The 22,134-nt window shown below is 38.0% G+C and overlaps 2 protein-coding genes across 6 annotated transcripts; one reads left to right on the top strand and one right to left on the bottom strand.

Annotated features, from left to right (window-relative positions):
* Positions 1-1,025: 1,025 nt before the first annotated feature.
* Positions 1,026-11,907, top strand: LOC128523908 (cingulin-like protein 1). 4 transcript variants are annotated; one of them, XM_053496100.1, is made up of 14 exons: positions 1,026-1,235; positions 1,315-1,379; positions 3,123-3,302; positions 3,849-3,890; positions 4,896-5,075; positions 7,548-7,631; positions 7,744-7,884; positions 8,240-8,323; positions 9,265-9,414; positions 10,140-10,319; positions 10,558-10,650; positions 10,832-10,972; positions 11,233-11,316; positions 11,452-11,907. In XM_053496100.1, the coding sequence occupies exons 1-14, from the start codon at positions 1,091-1,093 to the stop codon at positions 11,521-11,523; spliced, it is 1,641 nt and encodes a 546-aa protein (XP_053352075.1). In that variant the 5' UTR covers positions 1,026-1,090; the 3' UTR covers positions 11,524-11,907. The 4 variants fall into 4 exon arrangements, with proteins under 4 accessions (XP_053352075.1, XP_053352076.1, XP_053352077.1 ...); XM_053496101.1 differs by lacking the exon at positions 3,123-3,302; XM_053496102.1 differs by lacking the exon at positions 4,896-5,075.
* A 2,581-nt stretch (positions 11,908-14,488) lies between these two features.
* On the bottom strand, positions 14,489-19,835 carry LOC128523909 (zinc-binding protein A33-like). Of its 2 annotated transcripts, XM_053496105.1 has the most exons (7): positions 19,801-19,835; positions 19,198-19,653; positions 16,684-16,779; positions 16,362-16,592; positions 16,211-16,233; positions 16,013-16,131; positions 14,489-15,906 (listed from the first exon to the last, which is right to left on the bottom strand). In XM_053496105.1, the coding sequence occupies exons 2-7, from the start codon at positions 19,594-19,596 to the stop codon at positions 15,335-15,337; spliced, it is 1,440 nt and encodes a 479-aa protein (XP_053352080.1). In that variant the 5' UTR covers positions 19,597-19,653; positions 19,801-19,835; the 3' UTR covers positions 14,489-15,334. The 2 variants fall into 2 exon arrangements, with proteins under 2 accessions (XP_053352080.1, XP_053352079.1); XM_053496104.1 differs by lacking the exon at positions 19,801-19,835 and having other exon boundaries at positions 19,198-19,790.
* Positions 19,836-22,134: the final 2,299 nt, after the last annotated feature.

The following is a 22,134-nucleotide window of genomic DNA, read 5'->3' as shown; positions in this document are numbered from 1 at the left end:
AAAAGAAAAACAGCTTATTATGCCTCTGCAATAATCTCTGTTATTGGGAAAAATAATGGCTATGAAATATTATTTTATAATAATAAGTAAATTTATATAACAGAAAGCAATATATTTTACAATAATAAGTTTTTTTTTCAAAATGTGTTTTATTATTTCACAATATCATTCTCATATTACATATCCATGTCTTATTTATTTATAGAGTTATTTATTTCATCATGTCCTATTTATTTATTTAATTTTGAACACTTTGGCTTTAGTGGAGATAGCAGGGCTAACGGTCCGTCCAATGCTGGGCTTGGGGGGTTGAGTTACTGTTGTGTCATAGTGACATCTAGTGTTCATACTAGGAAGCTCGCTTTTTAAACGTTCGTAATAATGGATCATTTTATTTTTAAACTTTTCCTAGGGTGGTTTTCAGAAATTTGTTTGGACACCCCGGATTTAGTATTATGACATAATGCCTTAAAGTACCCAAAGACACAACTTCCACTTCCAAAATTGTGGTAATGTATAGGACTGTGGATGAGCCCGTTTTTTTTTACTCCTCGTATAAGTTTAATAAAAAAATAACGCTGGTGCTAATCTTAAAATACTGCCTTAAGTCTTTTTGAATATTACTTACTTTTTATGCCATAAAGCCATGCTACGTCATCTGTCCATTTCACTGAAATGTTCCTGAAATATATTTTTATTGAATATATTAAAATTCTATTAAATATATTATGGTATTTAAGACTTGATTTTAACCGATTTATTGCTGCAATCATATAAAATAAATAAAATTTTCACACTGGTTAATTAAGTGAACAACTAAAGGTCCCCCACACACGTTTGTAGTATATAAACGCGCGCGCGTTCAGTCTGCACGTGATTAAGATGTTTAGTCTTAAATCACGTAATAATCATATATAATAGACGATGATGATGATGGTGATGAAGATTAATGTGTCTGCTGCACATTTCGGCACTTTCCATTAGCATGTAATTGTGACGCATCTTTAAAAAAAACTAGACAAGACTAGAGTGTCACTATTTACTTATACTTTCTAACTGACAAGTTATTGGACTTCAGCGCTTTAACACTATGAGAGATTTAATAGGTTTAATTTGCTGGCACTCGGCGAATGTTGTCCTTCTGCGCCCCCTGCTGTTAGCAGTTAGAGCTGCATTCGCGTATTTTACCACTTCCGGCGAGGAACAGAGAAGCCCGGAGCATGCGCACACCGCAGGTACAGCATCCCTCTCTCTCTCCTACTTAAAGTCAGAAGGTTTAGGCTTACAGTATGAGTTTTTCGTGTGTGTGTTTAGAGTCAGACTCGTTGTGTGATGTGGATGGAGTCAGAGTCAGACGGACTGACAGCTCTGTCACTGAGGTAACTGTTACTGTTAAAGCACAAAAGTCTTCACTTTTAATCCAAAACTTTTATAATTCAGATTTAACATTTATAACTGAGCATTATGGAGCCAGATCAGTGCCATAAATGTGAATCACAAAACTTATGCATTTCCAGTGATACAATATTATGTATTACTCCTCAGTAATTATACAGGGTGACCGACCGGAGTCGGACAGTTTAAACAACAACAACAACAATAATAAACAGTACTCCGGAGATAGACTCAAAATGGGAATGCCTAGCTCATACTCCTCCCACAGACACTTACCGTGTACTAACTGTTCTAAAAACCTGTTCTATGACTCCCATCGGTCATCCTGTATAATGCACGTTAAATGCTTAATAAATTATACTTGGGGCAGGGGTGGCTCAGTGGTTAAAGTGTTGGACTGCAGACCAGGATGTCCTTGGTTTGAGCACCATCAGTTTGCCACTGTTGGACCCTTGAGCAAGCTCCTTCACCACCAAGTGCTCAGATACAATCAGTCGTCAAGCTGGCAACCTGATCCTGTAACTGCTACAGAAACAGTAGATGTGTGATGTTGAGATTATTAATATTTGCCCATGAATTAAATTAATTTAGTTTCATCAAATTACTGTATATCAATCACAATATTAACAAAAATATAAAGCATAAAGGAATGCACATATAAAAGAAAAAGTTATCTACCATGGAAATAAATTAACTTGCTTAAATGTTCCATCTTGCTATAATTAGAAGTGTGCTTATTGAATTAAACCCATTACTGCTCTGGGAAAGAAGCTATTTTTTAGTGTTTTAGTCCTGGTTTTGAGAGACCTGAGAAAAAAATATCTGACTGACCTGTCAGTTTAACATTTGATAACAGCAACATTATTGATTTAAAAAAAAATAATCATTATAATTTCTTTTATTTATATATATATATATATATATATATATATATATATATATATAAGAAATTCTTAATCATTACTGCACATGTGTGTGTATATATGCATACTTTCAGCCATTAATAATACTGTGAATCATTTTGTAGAAATTATAATTATATAATCCTGTAGAAAGAAAAAAAAAACTCTGCTTTAAAGACGTCCGTGTATTTCTTTATATCACTGCACAAATGTAATACAATATCGGACAGCCTCAGTCATAGCCTTAAATTTACATTTATGTGATTGGCTGAAATTGAAGAAGTCATCGAATAGGCTGCAGAGAACGCCCCTTTGTAATGAACACGGTTTGTCAATACATTAGTGAAAAAGGAGAAATCTTTGTAAATTATGATGCTGATGCTATACTCCATATAGCAGCTACTGCATGATTTATAAACTAGTAAGCTGTTTGGACAATAAATAGAGTAGCAGTAAACAGCTCCTGTTTAACTTTTTAGCTGATTTAAACTTTTTTAGAGACTTTATTAGTAACAAACTAACTTTAGCCGAGGTGTTATTATCAGGTGGGCTGGTTTGTGTATTTCAGAAGGTTTACACAGAATGGTGGGGAAAGTAACTTATGGGGTGGTTTATGAAAGCACCTCCTAGAGGACACGCTCACATTAGGTAGAAGTATGAACCCCTGACCCTGTGGGAGCAACTATACACAATATTCTGACGTGCTTACGGAGCCTCATATTAATCAGGCTTAACCCGCATTTATTCGTATGTTTGGCTGCAGTGTAATGTTAAACCAAACCTTAAAATCCTGATAAGTTTAATTCCATCAAACTTTGTTTGTAGAACTTTCATGCCAATCTGGCTGAAGCTCAGAGGAATTATGAAGAAGCAATAAAGACCATTGCTCAGCTAACGAAGGAGAACTCTGAACTGAGCTCCTATGTGAACTTATTGGAAGACACAGTGAAGGATCAAGAAAAAGAGCTCCGTGAATCAGTGGAGAACTGGAGCTTAATGACAAATGTGAGAAAATCCTTGCATCATGCAGTTACTTTAGAAATAATTTAAGAACCAACATTCCTTGCTTTTCCCTTTATTATGGCTAAATGGCAGAAAAAGAATGCAGTGTTTTGCCTCCAGAAATATTTTATAAGTGTAGTTATAAGCCATAGTATATTTGATTTAAGAAAAATTCCAATAATCAGAAGATTTTTACAATATTTTCACTCTATACCACATTATCCTGTATTCAGTGTCGCGGGGACCTGAAGCCTATCCCAGGAGGCTTAAGGCACGTGGCGGGGTACACCCTGAACAGGGTGCCAATCTATCACAGGGCACACACACATACACTCAATCACATACTATGGGCAATTTGGAAATGCCAATTAGCCTAATCTTCATGTCTTTGGACTGTGCCAACCTGTTGAAACCGGATTTCATTAATGCCAAAATTCTTGTCTAAATGTTCAAAGGAATATTTTGCAAAATAATACATTTATATCCAGTGCAGATGTAAAAAGTAAGTATCGAAGTTTTAACTTTATCTGCTACATGCCTGTGTTTTAGGAGCTTAAGCAGGAGATGATGGAAACTTTAACACACAACGAGGTGAGGCTAAGTGTAAGCTTCTCTCTTTCTCTTTCTGCATGTGCTTGTCGAATCTTACATGGAAACTGTTAGCTGGTTTCACTAGTGAGGTATCGACTCCTAAATGTACAGTAGAGGTCGAAGTTTACAAACACTTATACTGTCACTGTAATATTGGGCTTTTTAAGCTTTTTTAAACAGGTCTTTTCGTAAGTAAAACATTTTGTACAGCATACATCTTAATAAAGAAAAACCAAAGAATTTGGTCAGCACAAGTGTATTTTGGAATTTCTAAAATCAACATGGTCAAAATTCTACATACAGAATCAAACATATCCACATAGAACAACTTATATTTGGTTCAACATCCCTTAGCAGGTTTCACCTTCAGCAGAACCTATTGATAACCATCAACAAGCTTTTGTGACAATTCAGGTTAAATATCTGACCACTGTTCTTGGCAGAATCAGTTCAATTATACAGTATGTGTTGGTTTCCTAGAAAGTATCCAGCTTTTAAGCACAGTTCACTAATATTCAATAGGGTTCAGTCTTAAAAATATTACCGTTGGAACACTCAGCTGATGATTTATGAATCTTATTTGAGCTTGGAGGTGTGGATATTGGGGCAGAGGCTTCTTTCTTGGACAACAACGTTTCAGTTAATGTAAACTTCACTTGATTGTAGATGGTAATTATGGCAGGCCTGGTTGTGGTTGTTTCTTGAGTTATCCTAACCATCAGAAGCAGTTTTTTCTCGGTAGAGGGGGCATTTTGGTCTTCTTTCAGACCTTGGCAAAGTGGCTCCACCTCCCAATAACCTGCAGTTGTTTAGAAATTGCTTGAAAAGATTTTTCTGACTGAAACTGTCCTGTGTGTTGGTCCTATGAACTAGAAAATGAATAGTTCTCAGACTTCATTTAAAGTCCAATGTTTTATCATACTCATGTTAATTGTAAATGTATGTAAACACCTGACCACAACTGTAAGTGTGGAAGGAAATTAAACCAACATGTTTTGGTTGTAGAACTTGCAGGTTGCTTTGGCTGAATCTGATGAAAAATGCAATAAGTTTATGGAGACCAGTGCTCGGCTAGATGCCAATATCTTCGAATTGAAATTGGTCATGGAATTTTACAAAGACATTGTGCATGATTTGGAGGAAGAGCTCAGTGAGGCACAAAAGACGTATACCACGATAACAAAGGTAAATAAGAAATCTTTGCATTATGCAGTTTTTTTTTAGAAACAATGTAAGAACTCACAGTGGGTCTTATTTATCATTCATTGAGGTAAATTGTGTGTAATTGTTCCTGTTAGCCAAATAAAAAAGGATTAAATGGGTTTTTAACGTCATTATCAGCAAATACAGGAGATTCAATACACAGAGAATATGAGGACTTGTATGCTAGGCTAGACAGTAAGGAGGGAGAGGTGGATCTGTACAGGTTGGTAAGGCAGAGAGATAGAGATGGGAAGGATGTGCAGGAGGTTAGAGTGATTAAAGATAGAGATGGAAATGTACTGACAGATGCCAGGAGGGTGATGGGAAGATGGAAGGAGTACTTTAAGGAGTTGATAAATGAGGAAAACGAAAGAGAAAAAAGTAGAAGAGGTGACTGTTGTGGAACAGGAAGTAGCAAATATTAGTAGAAGTGAGGTGAGAAGGGCATTGAAGAGGATGAAGAGTGGAAAGGCTGTTGGTCCTGATGACATACCTGTGGAGGTATGGAAGTGCTTAGAAGAGGTGGCAGTAGAGTTTCTGACTAGTTTGTTTAACAAGATCTTGGAAAGTGGAAGGATTCCAGAGGAATGGAGGAGAAGTGTATTAGTGCCAATTTTTAAGAACAAGGGAGATGTGCAAAGCTGTGGCAATTATAGAGGTATAAAGCAAATGAGCCAGACAATGAAGCTGTGTGAAAGAGTAGTGGAAGCTAGGTTAAGGGCAGAGGTGAGCATTTGTGAGCAGCAATATGGTTTTATGCCTAGAAAGAGTACATTAGATGCAGTATTTGCTTTGAGGAAGCTGGCGGAGAAGTACAGAGAAGGTAATAAAGAGTTGCACTGTGTCTTTGTGGATTTAGAGAAAGCGTATGACAGGGTGCCAAGAGAGGAGTTGTGGTATTGTATGAGAAGGTCTGGAGTCGCAGAGAAGTATGTTAGAGTGGTGCAGGACATGTATGAGAGCTGTAAGAAAGTGGTGAGATGTGCTGTAGGTGTGACAGAAGAGTTCAAGGTGGAGGTGGGTCTGCATCAAGGATCGGCTCTAAGCCCCTTTTTGTTTGCTCTGGTGATGGACAGGATGACAGATGAGGTAAAGACAGGAGTCTCCATTAAATATGATGTTTGCAGATGACATTGTGCTTTGTAGCGAGAGCAGGGAACAGGTGGAGGAAAGTTTGGAGAGGTGGAGGTATGCTCTGAAAAGAAGAGGAATGAAGGTTAGCCGCAGCAAGACAGAATACATGTGTGTAAATGAGAGGGACCCAAGAGGATCGGTGAGGCTACAGGGAGCAGAGGTAAAGAAGGTGCAGGGTTTTAAGTACTTAGGGTCAACGGTCCAGAGCAACGGAGAGTGTTTAAGAAGATGAAGAGGTGGGTACAGGCAGGTTGGAATAAAGAAAAGTGTCAGGTGTGTTAAAAGAGGTGTGGATAAAAGAGTATCAGCGAGAATGAAAGGAAAGATGTACAGGACAGTGGTGAGACCAGCAATGCTCTACGGCTTAGAGACAGTGGCGCTAAAGAAAAGACAGGAGGCAGAGTTGGAGGTAGCAGAGCTGAAGATGTTGAGGTTCTCTTTGGAAGTGACAAGGATGGATAGGATTAAGAATGAGTTTATCAGAGGGACAACCCATGTTAGATGTTTTGGAGATAAAGTCAGAGAGGCCAGATTGAGGTGGTTTGGGCATGTTCAGAGGAGATTGTGAATATATCGGTAGAAGGATGCTGAGGTTGGAACTGCCAGGCAGGAGGTCTAGGGGAAGACCAAAGAGGAGATTTATGGATGCAGTGAGAGAGGATATGAAGTTAGTTGGTGTGAGAGAAAAGAATGCAGAGGATAGTGTTAGAAAAAAGGCAAATGATTCGCTGTGGGGACCCCTGAAAGGGAACAGCCGAAAGACGAAGAAGAAGAAGAGCTGGTGTTAGTGGACTAGTTGAAGTTCTCCATCAGGTGAAAACCAAGGGATTTGGTACCTTTGAAGATCTTCATTGAAGAGCTATTGGTGTTCATCGGAGAGTGGTTGATCTGTGGTCTCCTGAAGTCAACAACCATGTTTTCCCTGTGCTTGGTGGGTTTACCCAAAAAAGTAAAAGTAAAAAAAGACAAGCAGATTAGGTTCATTAGCATTCCCAAATTGCCCGTGTGTCTCTCTGCGATAGATTAGCACTTTGTCGACCCTGTGTACAGGAAAAGCGTTATAGAAGATGACTGAATGAATAAAGCTTATTCCTGACAAAAGTCAGAATTTACAGGATATTGATGAATGGCAAATTTTATTTGTAAATGCACATAAAAGAAATCATTTACTAATTAATTCATTCGTGTCCAGTGTTATAAATGAAGTGTTTTCTAGATTGAGATGCTGTGTTTGAATTGTATTGAACGGATGTGGCCTACTGAAGATGTGAAAAGTAGTATTGAAGTTTTAACCTTTTCTCCTCCATGGCTGTGTTTTAGGAGCAGGAGCATGATGTGCATTGTGTCTTGAAGTCCGAATATGAAGTGAAGACAGAAACCTTTGAACAAAGCGAGTCACTAAAGGTAGGTTTTCTCTGTGTGTGTGTCTGTTCTGGCATAGAACTTATTTTTATATGCATTGCCAAAGCATTTTATACTGTTGTGGTATTAGGCTTTGGGTGTGTGTAACTTGCAGGTCGCTTTGGCTGAAGCTGAGACTAAACACAAACAGGTGATGGAGTCCAATGCTCAGCTACAGAAAGAAAACACCAAACTGATAATGGACAATGAGGTGCTACAGGACTGCTTGTGCGAGTTGGAGGAACAGCACCTTGAGGTTGAGTTTCTTGATTCAATGCTTCTATGTACAAACATTTACCAGACTACACATTTAAAATGAATAAAATATCACATGATATTTATCCTAAAATACACTCCCTTGATGTTTTTTATGTTCTGGGTTAGTTCTGAAACACATCTTAGAAATGGGCCTGCATCACAGTGTGCATAAATAAATATTTATATGTGTGTGTGTGTGTGTGTGTGTGTGTGTGTGTGTGTGTGTGTGTTACACCCATACACTGCATCTGTTTAATACATGTTTTCAAAAAAAGGAAATGGAAGGGGGCGATTGTAGACATAAAGTCTGAATCAAGTGTGAATCTTTTATTTTGTCCATGGCTATGTTAAAGGATCTTGAGGAAGTAGAAGAAGCTTACAGATTTTTGCAGTTAAAGTATGAAGAGGCTTTAACACAACGTGATGAGTCACTAAAGGTAAGATTTTTCTCGTTATGTAGTAAATGCTTTAGGACTGTTTCGGAAATGTGAATACAGGACCTTAATTTCTAGTTAGTAATTTCAACAAGTCCATTGTCATGCGAATCCTACTTACCATAAGTAGCATCTGAAAGCTTTTTAATTGTAATGAGCAGACGGGAGGGCAGCCACGGGAGGGCAGTCGGAAGATTTCTGACATCAGTTTGGATATAATTAATTCCCTGCACTCAATGACTTCTTTTGCTGATAGGAGGTCTAAGAGCGATCTTAATCAGCTGAAGATAAAGTTGAGTGCGAGGATGGGTCTGGGGATCGTACATGCATTGGGCGAAGCTATGTCCTTGGTCAGGTGCGGAGCGGCATGAACGAGGAAGGGAGGCTGTAGAGCCAGGGAATTGGCTTTTTCACGGGGGTTTTTAGTGCACCGGAGTTTCCTCGGGAAGGTCAGATTCTAAGGGGAGAGGACAGAGGCATAAGTCTATTGTTGTGCAAGTCCTACTCACCATAAGAAGCAGTTGCAAGTTTTTTAAAGCTAGCAGACAACCATAGGAGTGTAACTAAATCATTGCAGCCGGCCATGGTGAATTTCGAGGCCATGCCCCAGTGTAGCTGTCCATAATGCTGAACGGTCGCTGTTTTCCCATGGAGAAGAAAAGCCTCTAGGCTTGTGTGATGCACTGGCTTCAAGCCCACCATCACAGTGCCATGCGATATGTGTGACACCAAATAAATCATCTAAAAGCAAATAAAAGCTTATAACTATAACCTCTGTTTTCTGAAGAAGCCTATTAAGATATAATACCTTGCTGCCTCACCTCGAAGCTGAGCATGGCTTCTCAGGTTGACCTGAACAGGGAGCAGAAGTTATGATCATAATCATTCTTTCATCTTGTTCTTCATATGTAATTATGTCAAATGTTTTGAACTTCGTGATTAAGGGTCCTCTGAACAAGAATGTGGAGAAGACTCAGGAGAATGAAGTGGCCAGTGCTCTAGTGGACAGTGAGAGGTCCAAACTGGAGGAGAGAGTAATGGAGTTGGAGGAACTGCTCCATGTTAAGCAAACAGAGTGTAAAAAAAAAACTGAGGTGAGCAACACAGCTCTTATATACTTCTCATAATAATGAGTACCAAATAATATAGAACATATTCAGTAAAAACATAAAATCTGCCAAGTTAAATTGACACTCACCAGTGTGGAGCCTGTGGGGCATGTCTACTGACGTGCTTTCTCATATTGCATGGAGGAATAACATTTCTTACTGTACCTACCTATCTCAAGAAAGAAAATATTACTTTGAGCCATACATTATATCACACAGCTTTATGGGCGCCATCTTAAGAATGCTGTGCAGCAAAATATTACACTTACACACAAAGACAGATGCACATTTAAAGTGTTTCATCTCTGCAATGAACTAGTATCCTTCTACTTCTAGATTACGTATTACTATAAATCAAACAGGTAATAGGTGTAAATCAAAACACAACCTAGGTATGGGTTAAGCATGACAGGCTAAAATATAGTTGGAAGCAATGATGAGTAGACCCAACACATTCCTTTTTCTTTCGTCTATTGAATTCCCAGTCAACACACAGTGCAGCTAATAAAAACAGCAAGGTTATAAAACTATGGATTTAAACACTTCTTACTGTACATTGATGTTTTTTTATACAACATTGAAATGAATCCGACTTAACCTCTATTTATTGGTGTCTTTGGCTCATGTGTAATGTTAGAACAAAAAGAAAATAATGATAGTAATATAAATCATTTAATTTAAGAATAATTACGTACATCATGCTTTGGTAGGAGTTGCAGACCAGGCTGGCGAAAGCTGAGAGGACACATATGAATGTGATACAGGCCAATGCTCAGCTAAAGGAGGAAGTCTCTGACCTGAGATCCCAGGTGGCCAAACTGCAAGACTCAGTAGAGCAGAAAAATGATAAGCTCAGTGAGGCATACATGAAGTTTAGTGTGATAATACAAGTAAGTGAGATATATCCTTGCATTAAGCAGTTTATATATAAACTATAGAAGAATTTACAGTGTGCCTCATTTTTTTTTTATCTTTTGTGTATAAATGTTTGCACAAATTAAGAGGTTTTCACCAGAGTTTTCAGAAACACTAAAAGAAAAAGTTTTTAGTCGGGTTTGTATTGTATTGAATGATATGAAAAGTATGTACTAAATTTTAAATGTCTTCTGCTCCATGGCTGTGTTGTAGGAGCTTGAAGAGGAGAGAAAGGCTCATAGTATCACCGAATCACAGTACTTAAAGTTAAGGAAAATGCCAACAGAGAGCGAGGAGACACTTAGGGCAAGTTTTTCTGTGTCTGTGGGAGGTTTTGCATTTTGTAATGTTTTTAAGACATTCTGTTTCTTGTTTCTAAAGCATTGTAATCTGATCTGATGAGTGATGAGTTGAGTCCTGAGTAGTGTTTGAATGTGTGTGTAGAAAGAAGTAAATAAAGATGTTAACCTTTGGTCGTAACTTGCAGGTTGCTCTGGCTGAAGCTGAGTCTAAATATGAGCAGGCGATGGCATCCAATGCTCAGCTAGAAAAAGAGAATGCCAAACTGATAACTGACAGTGAGGTTCTGCAAGACTATGCGCGCGAGTTGGAGGAACAGCACCTTGAGGTTGAGTTTCTTGATTCAGTGCATCTGTGTACAGAACAACACATTTAAATGATTACATTCTTGGTTAGTTCTGAAACACATCTCGGATATGTGCGTGACAGTAGGCAAAAATTTGGGTAAAAAAATTAACAAACAGGGCCAAATATTACACCCTCACACTGCGTCTGTTTAATACACAATTCAAGAACTGGAAACGGAAGTGACCGATTATAGACATGAACAAGTCTGGATCTTTAATTTTGTCCATGGCTGTGTTTTAGGATCTTGAAGAAGCAGAGGAGGCGTACAGATTCCTGCATTCAAAGTATGAAGAGGCTTTAAAACAGCGTGATGAGTCACTAAACGTAAGATTTTTCTCGTTACGTAGTAAATTAATTTCTACTTGAGCAAAACTTTCTTTACCTTTTAATTTACTTATTTTTGCCATTGAGGTGAAGCAGCCCAGTTAGCACAAATAATTAACACTGGCTGTGTTTTAGGAGTGTGAGCGTGTTCCACAGTGTGCAGACATCAAAGCACAGTCAGATGAAGGAAACTGTTTCCCACAGTGAGGAGTCTGTAAAGGTTAACCTATACTCCATGGCACTTAGTGGTGGAGGTGTTGTTTTTGTGATTTTTCTTGCTGAATGATCAGTGGATTATATTTGTTGGGGGTCATGAAAAAGTGATGTTTATGTTGGGTACTAGCAGCAAGCACTACACCCTTGTTAGCAAGTGATTCCAGAATATCCATTTTGTTATCATACTGCCCCTGGTGGTTGGAAAGGGTGAAAAGTAACTGCCTCTAATATGCGGGTGCTCACAAAGAAAGATGGATGCAATAAAACACTGACAAATATGTATTATTTTTATCCTTGACCTTATCAACATAATTAAATGTATTACATTAATTGTAGTGTATTACATAAATTAGTTTAATGTATTTTAATACTATAATTTACCCTTCCTATATAAAAAGAAATAGATCTTAATAGTAAAATGTAATAAATTGTATGTAATTTATATGTACAACAATAAAAATCAAAGTAAAAAAGTGTATAAGACCTTCTTTTATTAGATTGTTTAATAAAATGTTGTACCAGACAGCTGGAACTTACTATTTTAATCACCCAAAATATAAAATTTTATGTTATCTGTCAATTCTTTTCTTATTGTTTTAGTGCATCATTTGTACAGTGCTAAGACAGATCTATGATATTTTCCAATGCCACTAAAGAGGACTTTAACTCCTCTATTTACACCTTCCCATGGAGTGCTCTGCACAGTCCAGCTAGTTTGCACTCTTTTACATGGTGGCACAACCAGTTATTCAGTTTAGGGTAATTACTTTCTTTTTTAACATAGGGCCAGGCATGTTTGGACAGTCTTTTTTGCTTAATAAATGCATTAACTGTTTATGATTAATTTCTATATTTAACGAGTTAATGTGCTCCTTTATTTAACAAAATAAATAAAAAAAACATTATTATGGCACTGTGCAAAAGTTTGGGCACACTAAGAGGTCCAGAGTATTACAAATATTTCGACTCTTCAAACCTTGTGCACTTGCGGACACTCAACAACCATGGGTTCCTCTAAGCAGCTGTGTAAGACTCTGAAAATTAAAGTTATTGATGCCCACAAAGCAGGATAGGGCTACAAAAAGATAGCAAAGCGTTTTTCAGCTTGCAGCTTGTAATTAAGAGATGGCAGTTCAGGGAAACTCTGGAGGTCAAGATGAGATCTGGAAGACCAAGAAAACTTTTCGGAGAGAACTGCTCGTATGCTGGTCAGAAAGTCAAATCAAAACCCCCATTTGACTGAAAAAAAAAAACCTGCAGGAAGATTTAGCAGACTCAGGAGTGGTGATGCACCCTTCCACTGTGCAGCGATGCTTGCACGGACAAGACCTTCTTGGAAGAATCAGCAGAAGAAAAACACCAGAAGTATGCAACGGAACATCTACAAAAGCCTGATGCATTTTGGAAACAAGTGCTGTGGACTGATGAAGTTAAAATGGAACTCTTTGGCCACAATCAGGAAAGGCATGTTTGGAGAAAAAAAGGAGCAGCATTTTTTTAAAAGAACACCTTGCCAACTATTAAGCATGGGGGTGGATCTATCATGCTTTGGGGTTGTGTTGCAGCCAGTGGCACAGGAAACATTGCATGGGTGGAAAAGAAAAAATGGATTACACCAAATATCAGCAAATTCAGGAAGCAAACATCACATCATCTGTAAAAAAGCTAAAGCTGAAAAGGGGACGGCTTCTACAACAGGACAATGATGCTAAACATACCTTGAAATCCACTATGGATTACCTCAAGAGACGCAAGCTGAAGGTTTTGGAACAGCCATCACAGTTCCCTGATTTGAACATCATTTAAAATTTGTGGGTAGATCTTAAAGAGCTGTTAATGCAAGACAACCAAAGAATATTACAGAACTAGAAGCCTTTCGCAAGGGAGAATGGTAGAAAATCCCATGTACAAAAATTGAAAGACTTTTAGCTGGCAATAAAAAGTGTTTGCAAGTTGTGATATCTGCCAGAGGAGGTGTTACAAAATATTGATTATGTAGGGTGGCCAAACTTTTGCACAGTGCCACAATAATCTATCTATCTATCTATCTGTCTGTCTGTCTGTCTGTCTGTCTGCCAACCACATGTCAGAACTTGCGGTTAACTGCAGTTAAAGAACAGTATTAACATAAAACAGTTGGTTTTAACATCAGTTACCCAGACGTTAAACTGAACACATCAACAATCCTGTACATCACATCAATCACTGTACAGACCTGTACTTATTTTTAACTGAACACATCACTGATGTAAATTAAACTGATAAAAATGTAAATTAAGCAAACTGTATTTATGTCTGTGTTGTTTTTTTTTTTTTGGTAATTTGTGTAATTGTTTATTGATGCAGATTAACACTGTTCATTCTCAGCGTAAACAATTGAATTTAATTCTAAATGATTATGTACCTAATGCAGAATTAACACACATCCATCAGTTTGTTTCAAAACAACAAACTACTGGTTTGACTTCTCCTCCACTGCAGTTTCACACAGCCAGCTAAATACTTTACCCAGGATTTTTAAAAACACGGCACTAACAAGTACAACTACAGGAAAGACACATCCCTACAAAGTCTCATTTCTCTTAAAGTTATTTAAATACATAACTTTAAGAGAAATGCAATAATCTAATTCATGGAGATCAAGTCCTTCCTATACCCGGCACATTCCCCGATCTTACACACCACTTGTTGCCTATTTAAGGAGAATGTTAAAGGAGAGTGTTCAACTATGAAGCTCCACCAAGGACTGTGCTTCGTCTCCTTTTGCAGGAGTCAGTAGCAGCCTTTATTCCGGGAGTCCGGGTTGAGAATCTGCGTGAATGATATGAACACTGTCTACAACGAGGTGCTGCACACACACTTTGAATACTTACATTATGCATACCATCATAAAGCAAAATGCTATAGTGTGTATATTAGTTTCTTTCAGAAGAAATAAAACTCACAGATGACAAGATGATATCTGACATCTTTTCATTTCAGTGCTGGATATTTTGGCACATACTGTATTCATGTTCAGGATTATATATACTCCAAAGGCTGATGTGTACGTATATGCAGACATCTGCTAAGTCATCTTCACATGCACATACATGGCGCACAGTATTTTAACCAAACGGTTGATTATTGATTGATCAAAGACTTTACAGTTTTTCTCAGTCACTTTAGTACATTTCTCAAATCAAAACTCAAATTCTCAAAATAACATTTAAACTTAATCTCATGAAATCAATTTGTCATTTGTATGAACCAATTAGAAATGCTCTTATACATTCATGTAAAAGATTGTGTACAACTGTCTGCCAGCCTCTTATGTCATGTTTAACTAAATGTATGCTGTATAATACATATCTGTTAAATAGTCTTATCACCTAAAACATTAATGTTTTTTTATATAACAGTTTTTATATATTTCTGTACATGCAAAATGGTTAAACCAGCTGTCATAATCTGTCAAGTGTATGTTCTAGAATTTGTATTAGATGCTTTCTACTGTATAAATGTGTCCTCAATTGTTGAGCTGCTGATTTGGAAGAGAAACTGTTGCCTGACAGGGAGAAAATATGTCATTCCCCATACTATGCAATTCTCCCTATGCAAACTTCTCTTTTTTTGGTCATTAGTTTTTTCTTATCTTTATCACAATGACATCATCTGTCACCAAATTACAGGAAATTATATCATCTGTCACCACATACAGTAATGTATAACTTTGTATTGATACATGTCATGAATTCTGACCTGCTCTATGTCAATACAGACATTTATGACAAATAAAAATAATTTAATTAGCAATATTTAATTAATGAATTGAAATGACGTTATAGCTATAAATTATCTGTTGCCCTCTTACAGAGCACTGAAATGGGATGATCTTTACAAGAGATTTTTCACAAGCCACATTTATAAATGGCAGTAATTTGTCAGTAAATGTGTGTGTGAAAGTGTGTATGTGTGTGTTAGTGAGCGGATCGGAAAATGACAGTTTTCCTCTGTCCCAGTCCAGCTTCACTCTGATCCTCTGGAGTTTCTGTGTTACAGAGAGGAAAGAGGGTGGGTGTGGTGTAGCACATGAGTTATATTTATCACCATAATATCCCCCACACCAGATTCCACTATTGAAGTAGATTTCTCCCTTCCTCTGAGCAGATTCTGTCATCACACCGACATACCACCGTGTACAGTCTCCAACTTCAACATCCCAGCAGTGAGTCCCTGAGTTAAAGCCCTCAGAGCCCAGAATACACAAATATTCATCAAATCTCTCTGGATTATCTGGAAGCTTCTGTTTCTTATCACTACGTCTCACACTGGTCAGATCATCAGATATAATGAGATTAGGATGAGCAGTGTTGGGGTCCAGAGTTACAGGTGCTGAAAGAAACAGAAAATAATTTCATGTTAAATAGAGTCACAGAGGGAAAGAGAAATAAAATGGAGGAAGAGAGGGAGGGAGGAGAAAGGGAAGAAAGATTTTTACTGTATTGAACAGTGTGCTGCATCTTCTCCCAGACTCTGAACTTCAGGTTGGCCAGATGTTTGGCCACATGGATCAGTGCTCCTGAAAGCTCCTCTGGATGCCGCAGTGTGCTCTGGGCTCTGCAAGAACATTCAGTGTTGCTGTGGGTTTGGATTCAGAAACACAGAGAACGAGAGAGACAGGAAGCACATCACTCACCTTTTCACTGTGGCCTTGTAGTTCTGTAACACAACAAAGCAAACATCAGTGGATATGATTTACATTTTTACACCACTGAAATGTGATGTTTCTGATGATGGAGAGAAGTTTGACTTTCTCACAATATAAATACTGACTAAATGATCCTCACTTGTAAGAACGAGACGTCTTCAGCTCTCATCTCCTCTTCTGTGGCTCTGATTGTGTTTGAAAGAGATGATATGTCTCTGCTCAACTTCTCAATCTTCTCCTTCGTCATCTGACTCTTCTGCTCCTCTTCCTCTCTCAGTGCAGTGATCCTGGCTGCCTCTTCATCTCGTAGAAACTGGTGAAGCTTCTCAAACTCCTCCTTAATCTGACGCTCTGTGTGTCGGGCCTGAATCTGCAGTGAAGAGAAAATTAAATGAAATATAACTGATTATATATGATGGAAAATATAATACTAATATAAAAACCATGTTATTGATTCTAACCTTTATATGTTCTGCAGTCTGACTCCAGTTCAGTTTACAGTCGTTAAAGATCTTCAGTTTCTCCTGTAGGGGCTTCAGTGCAGTTTTGAGCTTCTCCTGAAACAAATCAACACACTGCATGGAGACTCTGTGTTCAATAATAACTTTCTCACAAGCAATTACAGTAGTTAATCAATTGGAATGGTTATTACCGTCGCGCTCACCGCTGTGTAAAAACGTCAGCGTCAAAATAAATCAGTTGCATTTCAAAGTCATTCGTAAAATGGCCGCCAGGTGGCGCAAAGTGACATTTTTGCTCGTTGCAGTAAATACAATAGTGACTTTTATATAGCGTATCTCTGTATCTGTTTATTGTTATTTAAGTTCTGGATTATTTTAGGTACTTTAAACACAGTGTTGGGTTGCTCAAGTTGGCTCATATGAGATGTAGTTTACAAATGAACACCTGGTTGGGTTATTTTGACCTAACAACTGGTTTATTCATTATTCTTTCGTTTCTCCAAATATCAGCCTGCAGAATGTTCGAAATATTACTGTTTATTGTGTCACAGGTGTAGTTTTAAGAGTTGTTTAGGCAGGAATGCGTGTGTATACAGCTCAAAACCTCCATCAGTTATTAAAGATAGCGTCTATTTAGAAAAAATGCGCCAGTGATTTTGGAGCTTCAGGAAATCTCCCGGTGCTCTGCGCATAACACCGGGCCAACTTATGTCGGAAAGAATTTATAAACGGTTTCTAAATGTGCGCTATTGTTTTTTTTACTTATAATATTTTTAAATTTAATTGAAATGAGGTTTGGGCTCAGGACTTCGATTCGGCATCGTGATTCTCCTCTTTAATTTACTACATAGTTTTAATCAGCGCTCAGCCGCATGCATGAAGTTTTCCAGAGCGCACCGGCAGAAGTAGACTAATGATTATGAACGCGTCGGGAAAACAGCAAGCAGACTAACTCTGACCATTTAAAAAAACGTTTGCGTTCATTTTCTGACGCGCTCAAGTTCACCAAAAACAATACAGAACAGCGCAGCTTATTTGCTTTCAAACATTTACAAAATCACAAAGTTTTTTCGTTATTGTGAGTGCGCTTAAATAAAAGTTGAGTCTTATAAAGGCATGTAGTCTTATATAGTTTTATTATATAGTTTTTGCACATTAATCTGACAACAGTTTTTTTAGCCTGTCACGGCGTGCGCCCAAATCAATATCACTCCTCGCTCACTAGTTAGGCGGCCTCCCCTTCAGACATGCGAAGCAGCTGGGAAACCTTATGAAATACAAGTTTAGGACAATTATGATGATCTGCCATGGCGTGTGCCTGTGATGGGTGAGCGCCCAAATCTACTATCGCTACTCGCTCACTTCGTAGGCTCCCTGAATAGGCGGCAAAGGGACGGAGCCGCCTATTCATGCCGGCTGGCGATAATTAACGTTAATATGATCTCGGACTTGCTCCGCATTATAAAAGCAAGGCGCGGAGTTTTGTCCGATGTCCGGGAAGTACTGTCATTTTAGTTCTGTGATTATGAATTTGTTTACCTACAATGTTTTACTTGATTTTATCCGCTACTATGTGCGGTTCTAAAACTCCGTGTCTCATTAATCCAACAGAGAATGAACTAAGCCATGAGGCGTCAGTCTGTAGTTATATAGCGCCACTCAGCGGTAAAAGCCAGCAAACGCACAAACCCAAACGGTACCGCCGAGCGCCGCGACGGTAGAACCTCCATTCCGATTAGGTAACCACTGTATTAGAACTTTTAAAATGCACCAAGTACTAAAGAAAATGATGTCAAGTGCATACAGGATGTGGGTTTATTGATGTACACTGCTTTAAGTGTGAAGTAAAATAAAGTAAAATGTAATAAAATTTAAGCAAAATAAAAATTATTGTCTTTCACACTTACTGTCTTAATACACTTGCTAGTATTCAGTACCAGAAAAGACAGAAAAGCACACACATACACAACACACACATGCATGATGTTTAAAGGTCTTTGTTAATTATCAGTAAAGAGAGCATATTTAAGCTTTTGGTCAGGTGCCCTGTACAGACATTAATGAACCAGTCATTAACCTGTAAGTGATATACAGTAGAGACCCAGAGGCAGACAGATAGACAATAAGAAACATAAGCTGTTTGTTTAAATAATTATCTGAATGCAGGCTATAATTCAATTCCATTTAATTTGTTTAGCACTTTTAACAATGGCCATTGTTACAAAACAGTTTTACAGAATCAACAGAAAATTAGGGAAATGTGTGAAAAATATGTATGAATCAAAACGATCAGATTGTCCATATAGAAAGCGTTGCCATGTAAGATTTCACATCATATTACAAAACCTTACACAGATGGAATTGTAGACTCACATTTCATAATTACATTTGAATGTTATTGTGTTACTGTATTGACAACAATGCAACTGAAATCTATTAGTTAATTATTACACCATGTTTTTTATTAAACCTAAAGTGATATGTAGAAAAAACATATAAGACCATTTTATTTACCTTACAATCAGTTACTGCCTCATCAATAGGGCAGAATTTGTGGTTGATGTGTTTTTTTGAACTCTGGCACACCAAACACACCGGCTGTTGATCATCCAGACAGAAGAGTTTGAGTTTCTCACTGTGCAGACTGCAGACTGTTTCAGACACTGATGAAGATCTCTGACTTCTCTTCTGTAAGATAGTCTCACACAGGTTCTTTAACACCAGATTTCTAGGAGGTTCAGTCTGTAAAGACTTTTTTCTACAAACAGGACATTCTCTGGATGCTTTGGTCTCCCAGAACTGCTGCAAACACACTTTACACACATTGTGACTGCAGTGCAAAATAACAGGATCCTTGAACATTTCATAGCACACAGGACAGGAGAAATCCTCCTCTGAAAGCTTAGAAGCCATTGTGTTTCGCTGCTGTTGTTGCTTTCTTCAGTCCAAATGTTTCGAGGGTTACCTTCACTTTGGAAAAAGGTAATCACAGTCTGAGTTTCGATTTGTTTAAAGTTAACACATGACTCTGTTGGTTCAGTTAGTACTTATTACCTTCCCCAGAATTGAAAATTAGACTTAAAAGTTTTTATAAACTAAGAATAAATCTAAACTCACCAGCGCAGAACACTACAAAAGAAACTGCAGTTGTCTTAGACTCTGTACTTCCTTATTAGGAGAATTGAAGCATAATGACCTATTACAGTTATCACTAACAGAAAGAACAGCCGAGAACACTTATCTTTATGGACTCACTGTTAATTTACAGCAACTGGTAAATGTTTACCCGGTTTTACTCTTCTACACTAAAATATTGGAATCTTTCAGTATAAGATCTCTCCTGTCACCAATAGCAAGAAGGTTTACAGTTTTATAATCAGAAAAATACCTTATTCTCAAACCTGATTTCAGAAAACATTTAATTTAATAATTTTTTATTACATTTAGGCATTTCAATTCAATTCAATTTTATTTGTATAGCGCTTTTAACAATTGTCATTGTCCCAAAGCCGCTTTACACAATTAAAACAATTATTTAAGTTTGTATGGAATTTGAATGTGTATGAATCGTGTGATAGTCCCTGATGAGCAAGCCGAAGGTGACAGTGGCAAGAAAAAACTCCTTGAGATAGTAGTAGAAAGAAACCTTGAGAGGAACCAGACTCAACAGCGAACCCATCCTCATTTGGGTGAAACAGAGAGTATTGTCCAGTTAGTTATTGAAAACTCAGGTAGACTTGTATGAAGTTCCAGTCCTGAACTATCGAATGGTCAAGTCCTCAAAGAAACAGCTGCCAACACCAGTCGAGGCCAGAACCGTCTTCTGGGTAGAGAGAACCATCTCCAGACACGAGACGCATCCCAAAGAGACACACTGCGCATCCATGTGACAAGATCTCTAACCAGAAGCGGGGCACCAGGATGGGTCAGACAGGTCCGGAGAGCAGAGGGAGTCTGGATCACTGGCAGCTCAGGAACGACATGTGTAGTTCGACAGAGAGATAGGGAAGGAGAGAGAGGGGGAGAGAGGAAAGAGAAAGAGCAGGAGAGAGAGCAGAAGAGGAGAGAACAGTTACGTCTGTAATGTAAATGTATATTTAGTGTAGAGTGCAAGCAGAGACTCCAGCAGGACTAACTATGACATCATAATTAAAAGGGAGGAGCCAGAAGGAAACAAAGACAGGGGGCTCCCTGAGATGTAAAGCAACCAATCACCTCACCATCAACAAACCTGAGTGATCAATGAGAGTGAGGAGGACAGCATCTAAACATACCAGTTCACCTAATACTCTACGTCCATAAGTCCCCCAGATCTGCTCCTTTACCTAAGGCTAATCTATTTATAAAAATGCTTGATTAAATAAATAGGTTTTTAGCCTGGACTTAAACACTGAGACTGTGTCTGAGTCCCGAACACTATTTGGAAGACTATTCCATAATTTTGGGGCTTTTTAAGAAAAAGCTCTGCCCCCAGCTGTAGTTTTCATAATACGCGGTACTGACAAGCAGCCTGCATCCTTTGATCGAAGTAGGCGTGGCGGATCATAAGACACTAGCAGTTCACTCAGATACTGCGGCGCGAGACCTTTAAATGCTTTATATGTCAAGAGTAGTATTTAAAAATTAATGCGAAATTTCACAGGGAGCCAATGAAGTGAAGATAAGGTAGGTGTGATGTGCTCGTATCTTCTGTTTCTAGTTAGGACTCTTGCTGCTGCATTCTGGACTAATAGAAGCTTGTTTATGCACCTAGTTGAACAACCAGACAGTAAGGCGTTACAATAGTCCAAGGCATTTGGCAGACACCAGACACTCTTATCCAGAGCAACTTACAAAAAGTGCTTTGAAGTTTACATCACTGGACATTACTTTATTGGTAAAGTGCTGTTAACTGAACATTGCCACTAGTGATGGGTCGTTCATGAACGATTCGTTCTTTTTGAACGAATCTTCAACATGACTCAGATGAACGAGTTGTCCCGGAGAGTAATTTGTTCATTTTCTATTGGGCGCGCATGCGCAAAGCATCGCAAAACCTCCATATGTTATATAGTATAATATAATATAATATATACAGGAAACAGAATGGAGTAATTACCTTTGAGTCTTTTCGGTCCTGAGTCGTTTGTTCTTTTGTCACGTGACTCCCATAGACGCTATGCAGTACAGTATACAGGAAACAGTATTGAACGAACGGTTCTGCTAATGAGTCCCCGAGTCGTTCGTTTTGTGACTCCCATAGACGCTATGAAGTTATATTTAAGTATATAAAATAAACATCAAAGAAAGTATTATACTGTTGATTTTATTTTTTGTAAAATTAAATAATTTAAATAAAAAATAAAAATAAATTGGAAAATTTTAATAAACAAGTGAAAGTTTTCACCCTATACACTACAGTATGAGCCGCAACAATAACATATAGTTATCAATATATTACAATATAAAGCC

The sequence above is a fragment of the Clarias gariepinus genome, chromosome 5 (genome assembly GCF_024256425.1).
Source record: "Clarias gariepinus isolate MV-2021 ecotype Netherlands chromosome 5, CGAR_prim_01v2, whole genome shotgun sequence".
Classification (NCBI taxonomy): domain Eukaryota; kingdom Metazoa; phylum Chordata; class Actinopteri; order Siluriformes; family Clariidae; genus Clarias; species Clarias gariepinus.
This window is presented reverse-complemented; position numbering and strand designations above follow the sequence as displayed.

What these genes read in the sequence shown, in the direction of transcription:
- LOC128523908 (XM_053496100.1), top strand. Translation starts at nt 1,091, where the DNA reads ATGAGAGATTTAATAGGTTTAATTTGCTGGCACTCGGCGAATGTTGTC. An exon ending in AACAAAGCGAGTCACTAAAG is followed by an intron (nt 7,632 to 7,743) that starts GTAGGTTTTCTC and finishes TGTAACTTGCAG; the next exon opens with GTCGCTTTGGCTGAAGCTGA. An exon ending in AGTGTAAAAAAAAAACTGAG is followed by an intron (nt 9,415 to 10,139) that starts GTGAGCAACACA and finishes ATGCTTTGGTAG; the next exon opens with GAGTTGCAGACCAGGCTGGC.
- LOC128523909 (XM_053496105.1), bottom strand. Translation starts at nt 19,596, where the DNA reads ATGGCTTCTAAGCTTTCAGAGGAGGATTTCTCCTGTCCTGTGTGCTAT. An exon ending in TACAAGGCCACAGTGAAAAG is followed by an intron (nt 16,132 to 16,210) that starts GTGAGTGATGTG and finishes ATGTTCTTGCAG; the next exon opens with AGCCCAGAGCACACTGCGGC. An exon ending in GCAGCACACTGTTCAATACA is followed by an intron (nt 15,907 to 16,012) that starts GTAAAAATCTTT and finishes TGTTTCTTTCAG; the next exon opens with CACCTGTAACTCTGGACCCC.